The sequence below is a fragment of the Syngnathoides biaculeatus genome, chromosome 21 (genome assembly GCF_019802595.1).
Source record: "Syngnathoides biaculeatus isolate LvHL_M chromosome 21, ASM1980259v1, whole genome shotgun sequence".
NCBI lineage: Eukaryota > Metazoa > Chordata > Actinopteri > Syngnathiformes > Syngnathidae > Syngnathoides > Syngnathoides biaculeatus.
Genome location: NC_084660.1, coordinates 6,498,632 through 6,517,663, shown reverse-complemented (window position 1 = coordinate 6,517,663; position 19,032 = coordinate 6,498,632). Strand labels below are relative to the sequence as shown.

General features: G+C 49.3%; 4 protein-coding genes and 1 long non-coding RNA gene across 7 annotated transcripts; 3 read left to right on the top strand and 2 right to left on the bottom strand.

Annotated features, from left to right (window-relative positions):
- Positions 1-72: 72 nt before the first annotated feature.
- On the bottom strand, positions 73-2,836 carry LOC133494602 (transmembrane protein 272-like). The gene is made up of 6 exons (XM_061808589.1): positions 2,708-2,836; positions 1,689-1,808; positions 1,031-1,108; positions 910-960; positions 619-825; positions 73-520 (listed from the first exon to the last, which is right to left on the bottom strand). Exons 3-6 carry the CDS (start codon positions 1,092-1,094, stop codon positions 312-314), a joined length of 531 nt encoding a protein of 176 aa, XP_061664573.1. The 5' UTR covers positions 1,095-1,108; positions 1,689-1,808; positions 2,708-2,836; the 3' UTR covers positions 73-311.
- cnpy4 (canopy FGF signaling regulator 4) lies at positions 2,296-4,535 on the top strand. Its single transcript, XM_061808588.1, has 6 exons — positions 2,296-2,507; positions 2,692-2,818; positions 3,116-3,212; positions 3,296-3,418; positions 3,498-3,615; positions 3,689-4,535. Exons 1-6 carry the CDS (start codon positions 2,414-2,416, stop codon positions 3,766-3,768), a joined length of 639 nt encoding a protein of 212 aa, XP_061664572.1. The 5' UTR covers positions 2,296-2,413; the 3' UTR covers positions 3,769-4,535.
- On the bottom strand, positions 3,686-17,076 carry LOC133494605 (uncharacterized). The gene is made up of 4 exons (XR_009793332.1): positions 16,935-17,076; positions 15,813-15,877; positions 13,791-13,929; positions 3,686-3,825 (listed from the first exon to the last, which is right to left on the bottom strand). It is a non-coding gene; the product is annotated as an uncharacterized LOC133494605 (long non-coding RNA).
- On the top strand, positions 4,733-13,052 carry ntn5 (netrin 5). Its single transcript, XM_061808576.1, has 7 exons — positions 4,733-5,112; positions 8,959-10,358; positions 10,642-10,830; positions 11,145-11,294; positions 11,832-11,882; positions 12,340-12,420; positions 12,489-13,052. The coding sequence occupies exons 2-7, from the start codon at positions 8,969-8,971 to the stop codon at positions 12,965-12,967; spliced, it is 2,340 nt and encodes a 779-aa protein (XP_061664560.1). The 5' UTR covers positions 4,733-5,112; positions 8,959-8,968; the 3' UTR covers positions 12,968-13,052.
- ccdc96 (coiled-coil domain containing 96) lies at positions 14,857-18,950 on the top strand. 3 transcript variants are annotated; one of them, XM_061808586.1, is made up of 4 exons: positions 14,857-14,916; positions 17,012-17,251; positions 17,947-18,303; positions 18,501-18,950. In XM_061808586.1, the coding sequence occupies exons 1-4, from the start codon at positions 14,887-14,889 to the stop codon at positions 18,807-18,809; spliced, it is 936 nt and encodes a 311-aa protein (XP_061664570.1). In that variant the 5' UTR covers positions 14,857-14,886; the 3' UTR covers positions 18,810-18,950. The 3 variants fall into 3 exon arrangements, with proteins under 3 accessions (XP_061664570.1, XP_061664569.1, XP_061664568.1); XM_061808585.1 differs by lacking the exon at positions 14,857-14,916 and adding an exon at positions 15,881-15,943; XM_061808584.1 differs by lacking the exon at positions 14,857-14,916 and having other exon boundaries at positions 16,787-17,251.
- Positions 18,951-19,032: the final 82 nt, after the last annotated feature.

The window sequence follows — 19,032 nt, the reverse complement described above, 5'->3', positions numbered from 1 at the left end:
AAAAAAATAAAGTATGTGATGCTGGTGGTCTTGTTAAAATATAAAGTTACTGCGTGTAGTACTGCTTTGAAAACGTGGCTCATTTCCATACAATAAATAATTGGTCGCTACTTTGCAGATTTGATTTATTGCGGGTGTTTTATGAAATGTAACCCCCGCCACCCCAATAAATGAGGGACGTTGTACCCGATTCACACCAGCAAAATAATACCAAAATATATATATAAAACATTGTCACAAAGTGTTACTTCTCCAGAAAAGATCAATTAAGCGACTCAGCTCATTACTCGGCGGTCTCGGGCTTCGGGCTTCTAGATGTAGTCGTCGGGGTCGGCCTGGCCGCACATGTAGAGGCAGACCAGGACTACGAGTCCGAGGGCCACGAACAGACCCACCACGATGTAGACCAGCGTCGTGGTCCAGAAGGCGAACAGGTAGAGCGTTTTGTCGCAGTAGGGCTCGGCGCTCGTGACGTTCTTGTGGTAGTTGGGCTTGTAGATGGAGTAGATCCACACGTTGCCTGGAGGAAACCATACGGACACAGTTTGGAAATCCTACTAGTGCGCAGAGTTGTTCATATGCTAGTGCAACGGGGCCTTGACCAGTTGGGCCACTCACCGGCGACGAACCAGGAAACGAGGAAAACCGCCAGCAGAGAGTTCCAGCCCAGGCTGACCCAGCAGAAGGGGTTCGGGGGGCCGTCTTTGGGCACGCGGGCGCAAGGCAGGCCCGTCACAAGCACCAGCAGCGACAAGGCCACGCCCACCACGATCAGGTAAACGGGAATGTAGTGCTGGCGGGGGCAGTCGTCCAGGTGCGCCGCGCCTGGCGGTAATTCAGGTGAATACATTCAGGAGAGGTGCTGAGGTTACTCGGGGGGGGGGGGGGCAAGGGGGGGTCGTGGCTCACCCATTGCGATCTGGGCGATTGGGATGATGCACAAAAGCACTTTTACGGCCACTGCGGGAGATGGAGGAAAGCGTCAGGATTGCGACTCGACCCACTGGCGGGCGGCGCCTCGGGGGCTCACCTAGCACGGCCGTCGGCGGTTGGGGGATTTTGCGGACGAGGTTCATGGGGGCCGAGGTGGACATGATGACCGTCAAACCTACGATACGAGGATGGAGACGTTCCGGTCATCCAGTTCATTCCAACTTCCCTCATTTTGGATCGTTTGCCCGTCGGTCCAAATCAGATTTCCAATCTCCGATTTTGGGATCTTTCCTTCATCTGATTGGTTGGTCGGAACAAAAACCTGTTCCGGCAACGTCCGGGCGGACAAAACTGCGTCTTTGGTGAGCGCGGAGGCGGTCGTGCTACGTTCCCTGCCGAGCCAGTTTGACGAAAAATTACAGATAATGGTGTGCGCGTGTGTTTGTGGCGTTCAGGAACGTCAACATTCCACTTAGGGTGGCAGAAATCCACCTGTGGGTCGTTGGAGCCATTTTGTTTTGACACCTACATGAACAAGTGAATGTGGCAACAACAAAATGATTTTTAGTCCTGTGCAGAAAATTTCAATTCATGTTTTGTTTTTTTTAAGCAATGTAGGACACAGACTGCAACAACACAACCTCGCCCTTCAACTTTTAAGCGCCACGCCCCACTTAAACACCAGCAGAACCGTCCGGTTTCTCCCCAAAACATCCAACAACCTCTATAATTTAAGTCCACGCGAGTTCGCTTACCCGGGCCGGCACTGGTGACCTCCTGCAGGGGTTCGGCTGGGAGTCGTCTGCGAGCACGCCGAGGAGTGCACCCTGGTGCCCTGCGGGTGTAAAGCGATGACGTCAGCGTGGGTGGTTCCCCTGCAGTCAGGTAATGCACGAAGATGGAATACAAACCGACAAAAACTACTTCATAAAAAAAATAATAATTATAATAAAGACGGACTTACACCTGTTTATTGAATAAAAGTGCTGAATCAACAAAGCTGAATATAGTGAAGGAAAAACAATGTTAACCTTTTTTTATTTTTTAATTGAAGGTATAGTCAGAAAAAAAATTTGGAATGTATTTTTCGTATTAAATACTGTACAATTATTATTTTTTGGAATTGGACAATGAAGATGGGAAATGTGAATCTGAAATGGAATCATAAAAATGTGAGGAGCGAAAACACACAAAATATATTTTTTATTGTTATTGTTGAGAATAATGCTAGTCAAATATGAAAATCCAAGGTATTTTTTATATTTGGTTTTACTAAAAATAAACATTTTCCATTGGAAGCCAAAACAGTCATCCCTCCACATCGATAGGTGGCGGTGTTGCAGGATTGACGAAGACGACGAAAGCTGGCAGAACCTACACGCATGCGCAGTGCACTTGGGCAGGCTGCGCTTGGCCACTTCCTGCGATGTGGCTCCACGGGAAAAAGTAGTCCGCTGCCGGGTCGCGTCAGCAAACTACGATGAAATCTGTCCTCGTCGCGGCGTTTTATTTGCTCCATTTCTGCGTTTTTGTTCGAGCGGACGACGACGCGAGACGACCAAATAAATGTGAAGGTGAGACGCTTGCGCATCTTTCGCCGGCAACCGCTAAGTGGCGCTATAGTCGCAGGGACACAAGCCCTCGATCACCTCACCCCACCAAAAAAAAAAAAAAAAATATATATATATATATATTTACAGCATAAACTTCGCACTAGTCAATAATTTGCTTTAAAAGATTTTGGTTTGTGTGAGGCAGTGTGCAAGTTTCTCACCGTGGAGCTCCAGGAAGCTTTGGGAAGAAGCAGCCGCTCCAAGGAAGTGCTGGAGGTGGGAGAAGTGCTCCAGACCGGCAAGAGGAGAAGAACCATCGAGTACAACACCTCGTACGTCTAAAGTGGCAGTCCCCCCCCCCAAAAAAAAAAAATCACATCAAGATAGTGTCTAAATGCAAATTCCGATGTGACCAAAAAATGTCCGTCCATCCTCCAAGCCACTTGTTATTGTTCAGAAAGTCTCCCGTGAGAGTGCGCCGCTAAAAATTTGCAGAAACATTCAAAAGTTGAGCAATCGCCCATAAAAATTGTGCATTTTAGATAAAGCCTGAAATTTCACCCAAGGCTTTTTTTTTTTTTTAATGTAAAGTGTAAAGAAAAGTTTGGGGTCTCCCCCCATCCCTCTAGGGAGATCCGCCTCACGGAGGCCGTGGACAACATATGCGAGCGCATCCTGGAGTATCGCGTCCACGATGAGCGCCAGGGCAGCCTGCGCTACTCCAAGGTCGACCCCCCCCCCCCCCAACCCATCATTTTTCTCAAGGTTCCCACTCATCTGCACGTGTGACATTTGTCTATGGGCTGCAGGGTTCCAGCCAGACCGTGACGGAGCTGAAGAACCTGGTCCGCCGAGGCGTCAAAGTGGATTTGGGCCTGCCGTACGAGCTGTGGGACGAGCCGTCCGCGGAGGTGGCGGACATGAAGAAACAGGTTTGAATATGACAGGGGTGTGTGGGGGGGGGGGCTAATGTTAGCATTTAGCTGTTGCGCCCCCCCCCCCCCCCCCCAGTGCGAGATCATGTTGGAGCAGTACGAAGACGTAGTGGAGGTCTGGTACTTCCGGCATCAGGACCAGAAGCTGGAGGACTTCCTGTGCAAGAGGCACGTCCTCGGCGCCGACGAGAGAGGTCGGGACGCCCCGGGGACCGAAGATGGCGTTTTTCGCGTGTCCTGCTCTCATGTTTGCTTTCTCTGGTCCAGAATGTCTCGAGGAGGTGCGGAAAGGAGACGCGGCGAGCGGCGACGCCCCAAAGACGGCGAGACTTGCCGGCGAACTTTGACCCGCCGCGTGAACGTCTTGGAAATTCTGCAATCACCTGGCCGACGGCAAATGGAATCTGTGGAGCAAAGCAAATTTATTTATGTCGCGCATTTCATAGGTTTCAAGGTCACTCGGTGACTCGTGTGATGACGAGCGTTTAAAAACAAAAAGTTTTACAGCTTTAAAATGCATATTTCATTCCAAAAATATCACATTTTTTGTAACATAGCACACCTTATTCACATGGTGAAAGGCAAAACCAGTCATAACATAGGTAGCCACAAGGGGGCGTCATCGTCAAATGAAACTTAAAATGCTCTCCATTTAATTTTGTCATGTTAAAAAAAAAAAAAGATTCAATTCATTCGACCACACAGGTTATAAAATAACTCTTACGAAACATAAATATTAAATATTGCGAATCTTTTTGTTTTAGCTAAACAGAGCAATTCTACATAGCAAAAGAATAAAAAGGCATATGAATTTCATTTGCTCATCGGTTGCATATTATATATAATATCGTTAAGTGACATCGATTATTTGAAGAGGGAAATGTCTTTTTATCTATGTTGTGTTCTTCATTTTTCACCTGAAGGATCAAAAATAAATCCCATGACGACGATCGTTAAATGTTTAGTCGTCATAAATAATGTCTCAAAATCATTTTGTACACTTGTTTCAATTTTGCGCGGGTAAAAAGTGGATTTTTGCCTCACAATGGTTTTTTTTTGTACATTTAATTTTCATAGTTTCGAACCGAATTCTGGCACACCTCATCTGGCGACGGCGCGTCCTCTTTCCACCCGTTTTTTTTTTAATTTGACCAATTTAAACAAACCAAAATTGTTCGAGGGTGGGTGCACGAAGACCCCCCCCCACAAAAAAAAAATCAACATCAGTCAAGTGCCCACTGCCGACCTCCACCTTCCGTTTCCATCCGCAACCTGACAAAAATCATCCGAAATCGTATGAAAGCTTAAATCAAATGGAAATAAATCAATAACAACAACGAGAAAAAGCGCGCGTTCTTTCGTGCAGTTCGGAATGACTACTAAAACCAACTACGACCAATAGTGCATTCAAGTCCAAAAATAATAATTTTGAAATGATTCATTTTTTTATTTCACCCCCCGTGGAAAAAGTGTAATCAAGAGTTTTTTTTTTTCTATTTTAGCGCCCGGATGTCGGTTTCCGGCAGGTCCCTCATCTTCTTTTTCGTTGTCTTTTTTTTTTTTTTCTGGGAGCCCCACTCCTGCTCCTCCTTCTTGTTCTCCCCCCCCCCCCAACAGACAGAGCCGTGCACAGGCTGGATGTGAGGAGGACACCCGCGCGGGGAGAAGGACCATCTCGGAGGACGCGCATGGTGAGCCGCTCTCGCTTCGCTTAACAGAGACATTTTTTTTTTATTTTTTACAAAAACATATGCGCACACATTTGCGCGACAATTTTGTCATTTGACGTGTCCGCAAGAGCGGCGAAATTGTGATTTTATGAACCCCCGAAATATGAATTGATTTGTTAGGCCTGAACGCGCATTTGCGAAACTTTCTGTTGGTCAAAAATGTTTCGCTCGTGTTTTAAAGCTTCCATAAAATTAAAAAAATATATATTTTCATCCTTACAATTCAAGAGACTGATATTTTTATTGGCGTGATCACACGCAATCAGTGGAAATGCATTTGTGTAATTGCCGTTCCGTAATGGTGCAGCTCGGTAAATATTATAATTCCCGCATTCGGCGCGCAATCAGCGGCTCATATTAATAACAATAATAATAACAATTGAAGCCATCAAGGCGCGTTTGTTGTTCTTGCCAAAAATCAATCAAACCCCCAAAATGATCCTAATCATCATCAAAGACGTGCTGGTGATTTGTTATTTTTTTGCCTTTGGAAGAAAACAGACATATTTCGTTTAATCGATGAATTCAATGCAATTTTATTAGTCTTTGATCTAAGGAGCATATAAATAACACTGACGTTATTACCTCATCTAAAGAGCGAGTTTTAATATCTTTTGCCAGAGTAATGCAAAAAAAAAAAAAAAAAAACACCAGAGACATTTATTTAATGAAGCTTTTTTTGGTGGGGGGTGGCAACAAGGAGGAATCCATCAATTCTGGCACACATGGCGGTTTTTTTTTTGTTTGTTTGTTTTTTTGTTTGTTTTGTTTGTGTTTTTGGATCCGACATAAAATGCGTTTGCGTGCGTCACTGCAACGCTAATCCTGCTGGCAGCATGTGGATTTAATTGGGACTTACGTTCACCAGCGGTGCCTCATCTTTGGAATCGCAATGATTTCATTCCCATCTGTTTTGCAATATCAACATGTGAAGCCTCCATGGGAAAGGCCTCTGCCAACTTGTATGTATGCCTGTTTTTGTTTTTTTTTTTTTTAAAGGCATGCAGTGAGAAAATTTGCAGACGTTCAAAATCAGCAGAAGGAACTGCGAGTGGGAGTGAGTTGAGGAGCTTCAGACCAACATCCGCCATCTCGCGGCCGAACTCGCCAAAAATCTAACTTCGGTAGAAAGCAAAAGTGAAAAACTGTAATGTTATTTCAATATTTTAATCCGAGCTCGGGTTATGCGATGAACCAGTCAAAATTGGCACGACGTGAAATCAGCTGGAACGCCACTCGAGGCCAGGAACTTTGTTGGAATAAACTCGGACGCTTCGTGAAGACAAAAATAGGGCTTTGGCGCCATTTTTGTGGTGCCAATCACGATCACAATTCGCGGGTTATGAGAATATTTGCAAGACCCAGGAGAACTTCAGAATACTTCAAGCGAGCGGTCGCAGTCAAACGCCACATTGCGTCGAAAAAAATCCCAAGACCTTGTCAAATTTTGGTTGTTTCCCCGCCGCAAACACGAAGATGAGCGCTAAATCCGCCCTGTGACACTTCCGCCACTAAAATTAGATTCTTCCGCCCAAACTGGAGCCGCTGGAATCCGCGCCGGGTGGAATAACACGTGCGGGAATGTGGTTTGGGAATACAGGCCGCAGTGTTGGATTTCTGAGGACAATTGCAAATGAACAAAGGTGCCAGAGCGGTTACATGCGCCGACAGGTGTGGCGCCGCGTCGCCTTCGAGCTTTCCAAAAAAAATCAATTCTTACACGCCGGACTTTTTCGCAAAACCGCCGCCGGCCTTCGGCTTTGGCTGCTGCGGACCCATGACGAGGAATTTTAAAACGTGTGAGGTTCAAGGTTCAAGCAAATCATATCAATTTGCCTCACAAGTCAGTAATCTTAATGCTAACATATAATGCCAAACGCCATAGATGGGCTAACGGGAATTAGCACGGCACAGTAGCATATACAACTTGAGAAAATTACACATTCTATATTTAAACACCAAAGTGTTGGACAAAACCACGTCAACAAAAATCCACTTAGGGTGGGGCTAAGGTTTAATCCAAAATGACATAGATGGGCTAATGCAAATCAGCACTGATGTTACAGTAATTATAAGGATTTAGACTAGTGCTGCTTGAACCCACACAGAGCACTACAACGGGATATTGTACGCATCCATCCATCCATCCATCCATCCATCCATCCATCGGGTCACAGGGGAAGTAGCTTCAGCAGGGATACCCAGACTTCCCTTTGCCCAGCCACTTCTTCCAGCTCTTCCGGAGGGATCCCGAGGTGTTCCCGAGCCAACCGAGAGATGTAGCCTCTCCTGCGTGTCCTGGGTCGTCCTCGGGGTCTCTTTCCGGCGGGACGTGCGGATCAGATGCCCCAGCCACCTCATCTGGCTCCTCGACACCGAGCCCCTCCCTGATGACCGAGCTTCTCACCCTATCACTAAGGGAGAGCCCGGACAGCCTGCTTTGAGCCGCTTGTATCCGGGATCTCGTTCTTTCGCTCACGACAAAATTGTACCCAAAACAACTTTTCACGGGCCCTGCATGGCGGGGTCAAGGCCGTAAACATACCCCCAGGTTGTCAGCCCCCGTAGTCCTGGCAGGCTTCACATAGTTCCATCGGAAGATCAGCGCTGCACTTGGGAGATGATGATGTCATCACGCCACTATTTGCTTGCGGAAGCCGACAGTCAAAACTAAGTCATGCCCACAATGGTGTTCTTTGTGGTTCTTGCCCCTAATAAGCCCGTTTGGGTCACGCGGCGTAGACAGGTGCAGAGCCTCGCCCTGATCGAACCCGGGCTTGATCCCGAGCGATCTTCCCTTCGGGGGGTTGCCCGATCCAACCTCCTGAGCCAGCCGGTCTCTCAGGAAGCTTCATGTTTTGCTTGCTAATTGAGCAGGATGAGGGGGGGGGCGTCCTTCCCCCCCGGGGTTGCGCGGCCCTCGCAGACTTTGCTGTCAAGTGTCAGACGCTTGTTAGGACGCCGCGAATCTCACAGAGAGCGACGGGACCAGGTGACGCGGGAGCACCGAGGTGGGGGCGGGGAGCTTGTAAAATCATATCGATGAAGACAATTCTGCAAGGTGACAGAGGCAAGAAAGCAAGAACGGAAGGTAATCCGAAGAGGACGTCCGTTTTTGCGGCTGGTCGCTTGCTTGCTTTGTCCACATTCCAAAAGAAACTCTCGGGTGGATGAAATCCTGACAGTTGGATGAATTACACTCATCACCAGCTGGAAGAGGCAGGAAGAGATTTGTTCGCACGAGGGACAAGAACAATTCGTGTTTGGGGCTCAAGCAAGATTTCCATCTATAAATCATTTTGGCGAGCGTGACCGCCGCTTGTGTAGTGCGTCCAAAAAAAAAAAAAAAAAAAAAAGGTTGAAAGATCTCGGCCGCGCACACCTCAGTCCGATCACATGCCTGCGGACGGCGGCGGTTCGACGGGGAAGAGCCGTAAACGAGATGGACGCCATCCAGCTTGGGGTTTGGCTCCAGCTGTCAAGACATATTTTTTGCTCATTCCAGACAAACGCACCCTTCGAGCGCACACAAACTGCAACAGTTCGCAGACGTCGGCTGAGCTTCTGCAGTTGCACTGACGCGATCGTGTATTTCCAATTCAGCCGCCCTCATTATAGAAACCGTCAAAACTAGAAAAAAAAAAAAAAAAAAGATCTTGGAGACCGTCAGATATTCGACATCAAATTTAGGGTGTAAACATGGGTCAAGAATGTTTTTTTGCCGGGCAACTACAAATCCAGTTTTTACCAAACCTGGAGGGTGTCAAGGATGATTTTCTTACGGTGTCTTTTTGTTGTCCTCCACAGGCTGGATGACATGATGTTCCGGGCCTTTTCCCATCCCCCTTCCATATCTCCCTTCCTGGTTTTCCTCCTCTATTTACTTCCTCGGCCTCTCCTCTTCTCCTCTCTGTCCCACGTCCCGCTGAGTTGGGCTTCGCCTCACGATCCCTGCTACCACCCGGACGGCCGTCCTCGCCACTGTCTCTCCGAGTTCATCAACGCCGCCTACAGGGTCTCGGTCGACGCCAGTCGGTCCCTCCGAGATCTGGATTTTGAAGGAAACATCACCGCCTTGACGGACCTTCACAATCCTCACAACCTCACCTGCTGGCAGGCTCGAGGGGACCAGAATAGCGGGGACTGGGTCCTCACTGTGCCCCTGGGTCGCCGCTTTGAAGTCACCTACATAAGTCTGCAGTTCTGCCATCATGGGGAGCCCTGGGACCCTATCGCCATCTCCATCTTCAAGTCTATGGACTACAGACACACTTGGAGGCCGATGCAACATTATTCCAGCGACTGCTTTGGGGATTTTGGGCTCCCCTCTCAGACGATGGCCCAGACCAGACACCAGGAAACAGAACCGCTGTGCTCCGATCCTCGGCCCTTGCAGAAGCAGCGGGGCGGTACGGTGCTGGCGTTCTCGTCCCTCGACGGACGTCCTTCATCTCCCGATTTTGATTACAGTCCCACTTTGCAAGACTGGGTGACGGCGACAGATATCCGGGTGGTCTTCCACCAAACATCCGCAAACGCAAAAGTGAGCTCAAGCAAGAAGAAGGTTGGATGGCCAGAAGAGGTAAAACCCGTGAGGCGGAGTTCTGGCTACGCTGGCGATCCCAGTGGCAACCCGAACCCAGATAACGTGCCGGCCATTTTAAACAAGGCCACTAAAAACTCTGCGACGAGCACACAGAAGAAAGGAGACAAGTTCCAAGCGAGGGGTCATCACAAAGGTGCGAACAACGTGACCAGCAAGGAAAGCGGGGACACGTTCAGCTCGGATGTTTCCCCAAAAGCTGGAAAGCTGGGCCGCAAGAAGCACGGCGACCGGTGGCACCTGTGTCCCAACGGTGACTGCAACTGGACCGTGGAGGGCCGCCACGTGGCTTCCAAAGGAAGAGAACTGAGGAAGCGAAGAAACAACCGTCCCAACACCCATCAAAGCTCCAGAAACTTACAGGCGGCCCCCCGACCACCCATTACCGCACCCGCCCTGCCCCCTTTGACGCTCTCGGACCTGCAGGTCGGGGGTCGCTGCAAATGCAACGGACACGCGTCCAAGTGTCGCCGTGACGACGCAGGCCGGGCCGTGTGCGTGTGCGAGCATCACACGGCCGGCCCGGACTGCGACGTATGCGAAGATTTCTACTTTGACAGACCCTGGCATCGGGCCACACCCGCAAACCCAAACCCTTGCGTGGGTGAGTCATACTTTTCCAGAAGCCTTCCAAGACTTAAAACCAAATGAAAAGGGTTCAATCTCAGAATATCCACGCAGCAGCATTCAGTCGCAGATACTACAGTGGGGAATGGCCACAGTAGTCTGTGTGATCTGCTCCAGTGCTTGTTAACATGGATACTGTTGATTATCTTTTGAAAAATTATTGTGATGTCAACTTCTGTCTCTCACCCCCAGCCACTGGCCAAAACCAAAAGCACTGAAATGCAGTCGTGTTTGCTTTTGCAATTTCGCCCAACCTCCAGCGTGCGAGTGCAACGGCCACGCCACCAAGTGCCGCTTCAACATGGAAGTGTTCCAGCAGTCTGGCCGGCGCAGCGGGGGCGTCTGCCTCAAGTGTCGCCACCACACCGCCGGACGCCACTGCCAGTACTGCCACAACGGGTACACCCGGGACCAAAGCAAGCCGCTGCAGCACCGCAAGGCCTGCCAACGTCAGTGTGTTGGATTTCTTTTCGAGGTCTTACACTTGTGGGCGTGCACGTGACTTGCACCTGTAACCTGCAACCCTGGAATGTGCTGTGACCTACGACCTTTGACTGGTCACAGGTCCCTCTGTGGCTGTCACTAACAGACTCGTGGAATGTTGTTTTAAGCGGCTTCCCGAGCAGGATTTCACATTCCACGAAAACTTTGTGGTTTATCGGTCTGTAGCGGGACAAGCCGAAAGAAGCAATATCAATATTTACCAAGCCATGGTGTCATCCAGGGTCCGAACGATGATTTTCCTGGCTATTCCCTCTTCCAGCTTGTCAGTGCCACCCTCTGGGAGCCGTGGGACGCTGGTGCAACCGCACGTCGGGTCAGTGCCTCTGCCGACAAGGGGTGACCGGCCTCCGGTGCAACCGCTGCGCCCCCGGATTCAAACAGGGCACGTCGCCTCTGCGGCCCTGCGTCCGTAAGTCCGACCGAACGCTGTCCGCTCACTGAAACCCGGTGTCACCTGTCGCAGGCCAGGCCCAGACTCGTACCTCGGACGGTCAAAAGGGCTGCGTTCGTTTTTTCTGCCGGACCAGGCTAAATATAGCGCCCGTTAGCCTCCCCCAGGACGCGGAGCCGTACGCCTGATCCTAACGAAATGACCTCCCGCGTCACGATGAATAACAGGACTAAAACATTTTTAAACACCGTCACGTTCTACCAAACCTTCTCATAACAAAAACAGCCATCGTGCTAACGCTTCGGAGGGCTAGCGAACCGGGGTGGGGGGCTGTTCCGTGCCTCTGGCCTCGTTGCGTCGGGAAGGACGAAAGCCGACGCGGTGGCAAATGTTTGCATTTTTTTTTTTTTACAAGAGGCCTGGGCAATGTATGAATGGATGGCGCGCGACGTCGTCACGCTCTGGCCCGAAGGAACAAGTAAACATTCGCAAGGGATTTGTCGATCGTAAAAACGACCGCACTCGTGTAGGGTCTGACGCTCTTTTCTTTTGCAGGGATTCAAGAGGTTGCTCCAACGCCGGTGTTTCAGCCCCAGTACGCCATCGGTCAGTGAAACTCCAGTTTTAAATCATACTTGAAGATTTTTAAAAAATGAAAAAAAATGAGTGACTGAAAATGAAGGAAAAATTCAAGCCTAACATACATCGGGGCTCCCCTGGGTAACGTCCCACGCCTCCATCGGTTTTGCGTAAAATTACGCAGATGGTCTTATGATAACATCTCTAATTGGATCGCGTGACCAGACCCGAAGCGGTCGGAGGTTCCGAGGGAACGTCCGGGCTCTGCTCGGCATCTGTTGGTCACGAGATACGGCGATGACAAATTGGAGCGGCCGCGTTGTCAGTAACGAGAGCGACTGCGGGTGGTGTTTATGTGGTCCGCCGGAGGGTTTGGCATTTGGTACCCGGGCCTTCACCGGAGACTTGGTTTTGGGCGGCCACTTTGAGATGTGCCAAGAAAGTACTTGCAGATTGGAATGACGAGTCTCCTCTCCCCCCACAGATGAGGAGTGTGCGTCCCACTGCCAGCCACCGCAGGTTAAAGTCCGGATGAACTTGGACACCTACTGCCTCAAGGACTACGGTTGGTCTCGTCATTTGAAGTGCCGCTGCCTTCGCCCTGATCGAAACGGGAACATGCGTGTGTGTCAGTCCTGAAGGTGCAGGTGAGAGGCATGGAGCGCTCGGGTCCCTGGTGGCAGTTCTCCATCTGGGTTCAAGTCGTCTTCCGCACGGGATCCCCCTCGCGCATCCGCAGGGGCCCGCAGTCCCTCTGGGTTCCCGACCGGGACCTGGCCTGCGGCTGCCCCGCCCTCCACGTGGGCCGGACCTTTCTACTGATCGGCGAGGGCGAGAGGGTCCGAGCGCCGGACGAGAGGAGACTGGTGGCCGACCGCTCCACGCTGGCCCTCCAGTGGCGGGAACACTGGAGCCCCAAGCTGAGGGGCTTTCGCGGGCAGGACAAGAGGGGCCGCTGCCCCGAGCAACCCCCCCAGCCTCACGGGAAGCCCTCGGAGTCCCAGGCGGGATACGTCCCCCCTCACCTGCTGCCTGACGCGGATGTCGGAAGCTCGGCCGGCGAGCTCTCGACCTCGGCGCCGCGCCGCAAGCTCGCCCAGGAACAAGCGTGACGACGCCTGATTTTTTTTTTTTGCATTTTTCAAACGCGCTATGCTTTTAACGCCTCCAAGTGCCTTCATTTTCTTGTCACAAAGTGATTTTATTTGAACTGTTTGCTTCGTATTTATTGCTACCGCAGTTATTTGAAATAAAAAAGGAGGAAAGTGACGTCGGCTGGATTCGCAATCATTCTTTTCACCGTCGGCAAAAAGTTTGATTTGAAAAAAAAAAAACTAACCTCTCCGCCCATATTTGGTCGTCCGGCTTGTCGTCGTGGCGACGCATGAAGACAAATGGGAGGGCCCCGATTGGCGCGGCCGTCGCGTTCGGGAAGCGGCGGCCGCCGATTGGCCGGCTCAGGAAGCGGCAAACGGGTCAAAGTGCAAAGCAAACTATCCGGCCTTCAGCGTGCGCGTGCACGCACCTGCCACGCCGGGCCCGCAGGAAGCACCTGTCAGCGGTCGTCTCCTTCTCGGCAGCGCCTGACGACATGAGCGTTTGATCCCCCCCCCCCCCCACACCCCGGGGGTCCCCGAAGGCCCACACTTACACAGACACTAACAGACAACTTAAGCCCGGCTGGCGCGGACCGCGCTCGGCCATGTTGTTCACACGTCTTCCCCGGCCACAACCGGACTACCGTCCGCGAGGGAAGAGCCCGTCGTCCATATTTATCTAATCGTGTCTCGAAAAATTAAAAAAAAAAATAAAATAAAAAACAAAACAGTCAACATTTCGAGGTCCGTCGAAGTCGGATCGTGCACGACGGACGTGCGGCGCTAGTTTTGCTCTGGCCGACCGATCGCGGGAGGAAAAAGGGAAAAAGTCGCTTACCGGCGTCGTGAGGATGAATTCGAAATGAGGAGCGCTCCGAGTGATGAGCGGCGTGCGATGCCGCGAGCCGATCCAGCCGATACCAGGTAAACACCAAGCCCGGTATCGCCGGTATCGATATCGCCATCGGTGCCGGCACCTTTTGAAATACACAAAATTGCAAAAATCTGAATGAATTCTAATGACCTCGAAGTGGTTTTGGTGCTGCCTCCCCCCCACCCCAATTTGGATTATGAATGAGCTAAAAAGCAGGAAAGAAAATCGAGCGCTTTCAGGACAACCACAGCTGAAACAAATACAAACGAACATAAAACATTTGCACATAATTTAGAGCTCATGAAAATAAATTCAAACGATCAAGTAAATTAGACAAGCAAAAAAAGAAAAATGTAATACCAAAGAGATTAAAGTCGAGTGCGGTTCCGAACTTGATCGATCGCGATCTTGGCAACACGGTCCGGATTAAAAAAAAAAAAAAAAAAACGAAAACCAAAGACCACAGCGACTTGAACCAGTGAGCAATCACGACAAACGCAGACGAGAGCCGTCGCCTTATTTACGACGATTTATCCTTTTTCCCCGTTGATGTCGCCGCCAAGAATGCTTTGCGGCGGACGTGTTGTGCCTAAAAACCTCAATCTTAATGATTTAATTTTCCACACAGGGAGGCGGCGGGCCCGTCGACTCGCTCGCGGGCCTGGCTTTTGTTGCCGCGCGTCTGCCGGCGCCGGGTTCGAGGGGAGGCGAGATTTATGACGGCAAGGGGCAACAAAGTGACTAACTTTTTTTTGTTTTAACTTGAATCGGGAGAACTGTGAGCCAGGATCAGCCATCAAAAGGCTCAAGGCTGGGGGGGGGGGGGGGGGGGTAACATTAACCCGGCACGTCCAGGTGGTGGACGAGCAGAATGCTGTGTGTGCGCCGATGAACTCTGTCTAGTTTGATTTGAACCGAAACCAATTTGATTTTCAGGCTCCAGGAGGTGACCCCTTGACCTTCCACCCCCACCCACAACATATGTAAACTTTGATTTGGACACACACAAAAACAAAAAACAGACTTCACGTCCAACGTGCGCACGACTAATCGAATCCCGATGCCTTCTCCCGAGAGAATATCAAATATGGTGAGACCTCGGAAAGACAATTCGGAGAAGGTCACCACCCCCGAGTTTCTCTACAGGGATCACCAGAACTTTCCCCGTCTTTGTCTGTACGCGACTGATTCAAGTGATCGCGCAGTCGTCCCGCCGACGGGCGGTCTGACGCGCGGGTGGTCTCACGGTCGGCGTCCGTGTCGCGCGGCGGAAGGATCCGGCGCTGTTAAACCGCAGGTAGCCGCGTCGGGCGCGCGGCCCCGCGACGGCGCGAATTTATTTCTTCCCGTGGCCTCTCGCGAAAACAAATCCCTGCGGAACGACGGTGTGTTTTCTGAACGACTGCCGCTGTTTTTGCTCGAAAATGGGAGCGACATAAACTCACACAAACCAGAAACAGATCCACTCGACTTATGTCGGGCTGCATGTACCGTGCTATTTTTATTATACTCCAGAATCAAAGTATAACTTGGGCTCTGCTTGACAAATTATTAAAATAATGCAGCTGTGGGAAGATAATTCCCTCAGCCGGCTGAGGACTAATAATTTTTGTGTTTTAGCATTGTGCATGATTGAGACTCAGGAGGACATGAAACCGCGGCGTTCCCCTGGGCTCCAACATGAGCCCGCGGTCTTTTTAAAGCGACTTCTCAGATTCGGTGTCACTTTTAGCACCGCCGATCATCTTTAAAGCCGCGCTCGAAAGTCTCGACGTCTAGACGAGTCCACTACGTGCTTTTTTTTTTTTTTTTTGACAGCCCGTATGAGGCGTGATTGTGTGCCGAAAAACGCACATGTTGCGAATCAATCGATAGATTTAAAAACAAAAGTGCAGATGATTGATTCAGTTCCGGGACAGGCTGTCCAAACAAACAAAAAAAAAAAAAAAACAAGCACATGTTAAAAATGTGTAAAAAAAAACTCACATTGAGAGGCTCCCGTCTGGGGTGCAAAAGTTCACGTGGACGTCGTCGCTTCCACTTGCGCCGGACTGGAAAACAAAATTAAAATGGATTTAAATCGGGGGCTGTCGACATATTTCAAAATTCGAATCACGGTGTGTTCGTTCGACTGAGATCTTTTGCGGAAACATTCACGATGAATTCACTTTCATGCAGGCTTTTGCATATTTAATAAGGTCAAAGTACGGGGGAGGAAAAAGTTAATTCGCAGTTGACATTTTTTATGATTAATTAAGAAGCCTTGGATAAGATTTTGAACCCTTTCTGGACCAAATCAAATTTTGCAGAGAGAAAAATCCGATACTTAAAAAAAAAATGATACTCTGGACTTAAAATTATCGATTATATTAAACCTGTTGCAAGTTTACAACTCCTTCCCGAAAAGGGGTTAAGGAAAACATATTTCATACACACACGACGTCGCCTCTAATTATCTGCTGACTCAAAATACATTTTTGACACAAAATAAGGCGTCAGTCAGAAATAAACAGCCGACGTTTATTGTATGTGAAATTAACAAGTGCTGCAATATAGCAAGCTGAATTGAATGATCCAAATTAAGATTCTACATCATATGAAAATAAAATCCATGCCAATTAGCCATGAAATTATCTCAAGTACCGCAGCAACATTAAGTATGGGTCCGAATAATAATAATAATAATAAGAAGAAGAAAAGAACTCACCTTCTAATGTTAAAATACACATCAAAAACACAATTAACATAAAAGTATCAACCTAAATGCGATTCAGTAGAAATGTACGTTGAGTGAGATTTTTGTGTGTGTGTGTGTGGGGGGGGGGGGGAGAAACCCCGCTAGCGTTTATTAAAATAGGATTTTGGATATTTAATTTCAATGATCGAGCCTTTGTATTTCTTTTGTGAAACACTGCTCCCCCCAGTGGCGGTTATTTGTCAATACAGTGTCAACTCGTTGCCACGACAACCGCAACAAAACACCATTGCTCGGGCATTTAAAAAGATTTTCAACTCCAGCTATTCTAGATTTGTATATAGCTTTAAACTGATGTAAAAAAAAAATGTCTGCTAAGCCAGAGGATTCGTTAGAAAATGGGGTGCAGGAACCTTTTGGACCCCCGAGTAGAAGTGAGAATCTTGACGTTGAAGACAGCAAAAATGACTCCGTGATCCTCCCGGAGCAGCTGCAGGAGGAAGACCACCGGGCGAGGGGGCGCAACGCGGAACTTCAGGCCCAGCTGGCGTCCTACTTCAACCGGAAGGACCCCCGAGACCGTGACGAAGACCCCGAGCCGGACGCGCAGGAGTACGAGGAGTGCCTGAAGCGGCTGGTCCATCTGAGGAGGCAGAAATCCTCCCGGCTGGAGAGCGCTCGACGGCACGAGGAGAAGCTGAGACTGCGCGAGCGAGAGCAGCTCAAACAGGTCGCCAAATATAATTGTTCATCTTCATTTTATGATGATTATTTTTTTTGGTTATTTTTAAACGGGGTCATTCTACGACGGCTTATTTCGGTCACCTCGTGCGGCCCCAATAAAAACGAGACAAAAACAAACAACGTCATCTAGCTTCATTTAAACTCGACAGGAGGCAACTTAAATTTTAACTTAAGTACAATATTTTTCTGAAATTGCTAAATGTTATGTGAATTAATCGTAGATGAGTGTAATAAAACTACAATCTTCGTTTTTGTGGCAATGGTCAAATTAGCTTAATGATGCGTTTGCGTCCCCCCGATTGATATAATGCTGCCATCTAGCGGTAGGGGGTCCGAAGCGCAACTCTAGCCCAGCAACGATTCCAATGGAAATTTACTGTTACTTATGTTAAAAAAAAAGAAAAGCTACAAGTACCAATTTTGCAAATTTATGAAAGTAGTTGTGACTTCCACCTCGTCCTGTCAGAAAAGTACAAATTTCAAAAGTAAAAGTAAGTAAGTAAAAGTTCGTTGTATATTGAAAATAAGGAGTTAAAAAGCACAATTGTTTCTCAAATGTAGGGGGTGGAGATAATAATTGGTCCCGAAAACTTGAAACTTGATCATCTATATTAGTAACAAAAATAAAAAGAAGTACTGACTACATATCGTCACAACTCTTATATTTGCGTTTGTTTACAGGTGGAGGACGAATGGGAATCCGTGTCAACTTTGAAAGGGAAGCTGGCAGTCTCGCTGCTAAGCGGACATTTTTGGGCTCCGGAGGCGGCCCGAGCCAAGGTGGAGGCCACGTTAGAGGACGAGCGGCTCGCTCGACGAGAGCTGAGGACGCTGCGCCTGAAGCACGCCGAGACGGAGGGCAGGGTGGGCCGCCTGGAGGCCCTGCTCAGAGCGGAGGAGGGGGAGCAGGACAAGGCCCGGGATCTCCTGCTGCTCCAGTTTGAGCAGATGTTGACCCAGAGGACGCGGCGAACGAAAGTCGACGAGCGGGGTCAGGAGGCCTCCGGGCTGCGGAAGAACATGAAACGCACCTTGGAGGTACAAAGTCCAAAATGAATGGACCGCAAAACGACTTCAATTTGTTTGTTTTAGAGCCATCCGCTATTTAAGACAACCACAAAGCTTTTCCTGAGAAAAGTCTGCTCAGCTTAATCCTAGCAACATAAAACGCCATAGACAGGCTAATGTAGACAGATTTTTTTTTTTTTTTTTTAAATACAAACTTCCTGCCCCAGTTGCTGTCAAACATGAAGGAGAAGCTGCACTGGATTCAGACGGAGGTGCAGGCCAAGCGGGATCAGCTGGCCCAGCTGGAGGCCACGCTGAGCGCCGGCAGGGACCTGCTGGCCCGGACCCGGCGGGCCCGCGCCGGCCTGCGGAGGGACAACGCGGAGCTGAGGAGGCGGCGGGGACTCCTGGGGGACGCGCTTCTCTTGCGGGACTTTGGCGTCACCGCGGGCGCCGCCCGACGACTCCAGGAGGAGCTGGAGAAGCTCAAAAGTTGGCGAGAAGAAAGGGCCTCGGCGCCGTCAGGGCAGTTTTGAGTCATGACTAGTTGGGGTAATGTTTTTGAGTGAGGAAAATAAATTAAAAAAAATGTAAAAAAATGAAAATCTGCTTTACTGCTACACATGGAAATGGTCACGAGTAATTGTTTTTTGGCAAACAATAAAATATTTCTCAGTAAAGGTAGGTTATTCCTCTTGTAAAAAAAACAAAAAAATGGTCAAGTTTAGGTCTGATCAACCCGGAGGATGAAGAAAAAAA